The 4,620-nt window shown below is 35.5% G+C and overlaps 1 protein-coding gene across 1 annotated transcript; it reads right to left on the reverse strand.

Moving 5' to 3' along the window:
* Positions 1–233: 233 nt before the first annotated feature.
* LOC106773084 (seed linoleate 9S-lipoxygenase-like) lies at positions 234–3,872 on the reverse strand. Its single transcript, XM_014659771.2, has 9 exons — positions 3,656–3,872; positions 3,214–3,533; positions 2,899–3,139; positions 2,516–2,821; positions 2,341–2,426; positions 2,137–2,229; positions 1,668–1,966; positions 1,248–1,511; positions 234–1,155 (listed from the first exon to the last, which is right to left on the reverse strand). Exons 1-9 carry the CDS (start codon positions 3,870–3,872, stop codon positions 405–407), a joined length of 2,577 nt encoding a protein of 858 aa, XP_014515257.1. The 3' UTR covers positions 234–404.
* Positions 3,873–4,620: the final 748 nt, after the last annotated feature.

A 4,620-nucleotide genomic window follows, 5' to 3' on the forward strand; every position in this document is an offset into this window, starting at 1 on the left:
TTTCTTTCTATAAAAAATATAAAAATTTATTTTTTTATGATTATTTTACATTGTATTAAACGAAGGTAAAAATGTGATACCGTAACAATACTTTTTGTAAAAATATAAAATTTTATTCTTTTAAAATCATTTTATCTTTACATTATCATTCAAACGAAGGTAAAAGTATATCATCATACGATTATTCAAATTAAAATATGATATTCATGATAATAACACTTGAATGATACAACTCAAAGGCCAAATAACTAGATTTCCAGTGTAAAAGGAAATCTGCTAATCAGCCTGTTTATTAGGGTACAAAAGCTGCAAGAAAACAAACAAGCACACAAACAAGAGGCATGCATGGCATGCATCTGTTATTGAAAAGTAAAAGCATAACACAGAAGGAAACCAACATGCGTTTAGATAGAGACACTGTTAGGGATTCCTCTGAAAGTCATCCCTGGTTCACTGTTAGGAAGAAACACAGTGTAAGGCAATTTGATTGGTCCGGTTCGGTTTTTGAGTTCTTTGTTGTTGTTCCTGACCGAGATTTCTTTCTCAATTTTTGCTAGGTTTTCTGTAAATTCTTGAAATATTTCTTTTGCATGTTGATCAGCAGTCCAATTCAGACTGTTCCTTTGTCCAAGATATACCTCGTCCGAAGCATGCGTTGATAGTAGCTCCATCACTGTAAGATCCATAACAGTCTGATACTTTGGAGTAATTGTTTTCAGAAAAGCTTCTTGAGGATTCTTGCTCATCTCATCATACTCTTCAGTTCCTGCTTCTGGGATCCATCTTCGGCTTTGTGTAGGACGGTTCATGATATAACCTCCATAAGGATACTGTCCAAAATTAACAGAGGCATGAAGAGCTGAAGCAATCCATATAATGGTAGTGCAAATCTCCACCAGATCATTAGAAGTATGCATTTTTGGCCATAGATCTGCTTTTAAGTCACCATGACCCTTCTCCACAGCTTCCTTCCACCATGCTTGCAATTCAGTATCTCCTTGAACTGCCCCCTCTTCTGAATAGTACAGATACAAATACTCTTGTACCCACTTCTTAGTAGCATTCCATATTTCTAGTCCATCAACAGCATAAGGATAGTCCTCTATCGCAAGTCTAAGGCCATGAGGGGCAGTGATATCCTCAACCGCCAACCCTCTAAATCAATCAAAAGAAAAAAAAAAGGAGTTATTTTGATAACAAGGCCATATTGACACATTGATCTTTCTAATTTAATATGGTTAATTTACCTTTTGATGAGATCCTTTGGTAAAGCTTGGTCAGTGAAAACCCAACTCTTGTATACAGCAGAAGTCATCTCCATTGAATACGGTCCAGGCAAAAAAGATTGCTCTATAATGCTACCCGCATTAATTAGGGATTTCCTGGCAAGTGAATTGATATTTAATGTGTCACGGAAGTGAGGATGAAGGAGTTTATAAATGGGGTGAAGTACACTGAGATTCCTGTGTGTTGCTATGGCAAATGGCTCCATCACTGCATGAGTATGTAACCTGTGACAGGCAACAGAAAAGTTACGAGATAAAATTTCATACTACATGTTTGCATATGTATATATGTGTAGGATGTAAAAGAGTTCGAGCACCAAGCACTCCTTTAATTAAATAGATTATTTATTGTTGATCTTGCAGATGTATGTTGGTATATACCAGTGGCTAATGACTTGATGATAGTTGGTGTCATTTACAGTAACATGAGCTTTGGCCAGTTGCCAAATTGTACTTTCAACACCTTTATCTGCAGGCAGCACCACTCTAGTCTCGACATTCGGATGATCATGTGGCTTGCTTAATTCAATAGCAAGTGGTTTCAATGTCCCATCATCTTTCAAGAACAAGAATGTCCTGGTGGCATAAGCCTTTGCAGAAGGAAGCTCATTTATCTTCGTCAAATACGCCATGAATGCGTCATAGTAATCCAATATGAACAATCTCCTATCAGCAAATGCCTGTTCCACAATTTTAAGTTCAGTGCCATACCTTTGAATCACAAACAGTATCACTTCATATCCCTTTATATAGGAAAGAATAATTCCATATCCAAGTATTTAGAGGAAGTGTTGAACTTTGTATTTCTATGATATCAAATTGTTTCTGCTTACTTCATGTATATTATTACCTCGTCTACTTTGACCCCATTCATGTTAATCTCCAAAGTTTCTTTTGTTACTGTACTTCGTGATTTGTTCCCTGGCAATGCGAGCTCCTCCTTCTGCCATTAATAAAGATGTCCGATAATCAGAAAGAAAGGCCATGACAATAGAATAATTCAGCATATAAAAGATCTCTGTATATGAAAAATAAAACTAATATCTGCACTTACTTTAAGAAGGCGAATTACAGCAGGGTTTACACCGGCAATCATCTCTCTTGCAAACTCTTCATCAGTCATCCATGCAAACTTGCTTTCTATAGAAAATTATAACAAAGAAAAAACAATTTACAAAGGGTGTAATGTTTGGAAGTAGTTACGCCGGAGTGCCAAGTGAACTAGTTACCTTTAATTACAGCGGGTATTGGGAAGTCAATGACAGTCGGAGTACCTTTGCCAGTGATAACACTCGGCGTACCGTTGGCAGTGATAGACAGAGGCAGATCAACTCCACCTTCATACATTTTATCCACTTCTTCGAAGCCATTAAATTCATTTGATGTGATCTTTAAATATAAAGAAAGGAGCAAAGGTTCGACTCTTGCAGCTAAATTTGTCCTTCCTAATGAAAGGAATTCTAAAGTCTTCTCCTGACTGAAATCTTCATCTCTTGGCACATAATTAACCTCGCCTGGTACCTCGTATTCTTCACCTGTCAAAGACATAAATAGAGACACTTTTATCATCCACAATTCATTTGTGATTAAAACATGATAAAATGTAACTCACCATTTCTTTCGATGACGGGTCTCCCCGTCCTAAGCCTACGAGGGTAGGGATATTTGAGACCTCCAAGAACTGGGTGATCTTTTGGTCCATCGCTTTCAAGAAAGCCCAGATCATTATACACATCATAATCATAAATCCTATCCCATTTCTCACGCTTTCCTTTTCTATCTCCCCTTAAATTCTTCAACTCTTCTTCTCTGTACGCTTTTAATTGCTCCGGTGTCTTACCAGGAAGATATGGCTGCAATGCATATTTTTTCATAAATATATGCTTTTCTCATGTAAATTTTAAAAATGGAAATAATAAAGACTAACAATGTTGGCAAAGAAAATGCGATCCGTTTTGTAAAACTTATGGTTGTAAACCCAGGAGTTACAGTCAAAGTGAATATAGTTCTGGTCGTGGTTATGGTCGTGCTCATTTCTTTGAGTTGGATATTCAAGAGTCACACTAACAAGTAAAAACTCNTNATCCATTAGGCTTTTTACGTAAAATGCTCCTGGAATTCCCATTTCTTNATCATCCCATTCAAAATAAATATCAAATTCCTCCNCTCTCTCTCCCNANGTTCGTNACACAGAAATATTNTTTTCCANATANGTTTNCTTTCCAACTTTCCCAGCNGAANCTAAAACTGCAAATGAAAACAAATCAAAATCCAACAATAACGAGAAAAAGTACAAGTTCAAGGAATGCANAGATTCTTTTTGCAGTATCATTGCAGAAAGAAACACACAAGAAAGAAGAAACACTGACTGTTGTTTGAGTTGGTACGACTGATCAACTTGAAAGACACAGATTTAGTGAAATCAAGTTGGGATGATGAGTCAATGATGGTTTTGCCAGTGGCAAAGAGACCCTGGACAGCGCTCATGGTTTGAACAACATTTTTCCGGATCAATACCACCCTCCCTTTCACCAACTTCTTCCTTTCCACTATTGGTCCCTTCTTTTCCACTATTATTAGACTCATTGCTATAGCAAGGATATATAATTTCTGTGCTTGATATCTGAGAGTTGTGAGGTGTGAGGAAGCAATGTAATCTCGGGTATTTATACACGAAACTATGTGAAGAATTAAAGAATAAACCAACCCAGCTGGAAAAATCTCAAGAATAAATACAAGCTTCATTAATCCTCTAATGTGAACAAAAACATGAAAGTCATGGAAAAAGCACCAAAAATCTTTACCCATTGAAAAAATTGTGTGAATATGAGGTGTTTCCACCTTCAACTTATGTGATAACTATTCTATTGAAATGAGTCCTACATATCCCATTAAAGTTGTCTTCTTCTTCTTCTGCCATTCATTTCCTGCAATCTCATTTTTCATGAACTAGTTTTTTCAGAAATAACCCTTTGGCGTGTTATTAGGAATGTTGCAAAATCTCAGTGTCTTAGGTTTATTGTTCGATAATTTCAATTAATGTTGATTGGTTGTACGATAAGGCCACAAAGTCTTCTTTAACTCTTGTTTTGGATGGTGTTGTGAACACGTGATCAATTCTTGTTGGTTGTTGAAATCATTTATATCCATACAAATAATACAATTGTATTGTATGTAATAATTATTTTTAAATGAAAAATTCATATACTTTTTTTTTTCTAGTAAAGAATATGCTATTATATCTTATTAATAAGAAAAAAAGTTAGCAATTAAAAAATGAAATTCTTTAAATAAAAAGTAACACTAAAAATAAATAAAAATATATTCCTAACAG

The sequence above is a fragment of the Vigna radiata genome, chromosome 9 (assembly GCF_000741045.1).
Source record: "Vigna radiata var. radiata cultivar VC1973A chromosome 9, Vradiata_ver6, whole genome shotgun sequence".
In the NCBI taxonomy this organism is placed as follows: Eukaryota; Viridiplantae; Streptophyta; class Magnoliopsida; order Fabales; family Fabaceae; genus Vigna; species Vigna radiata.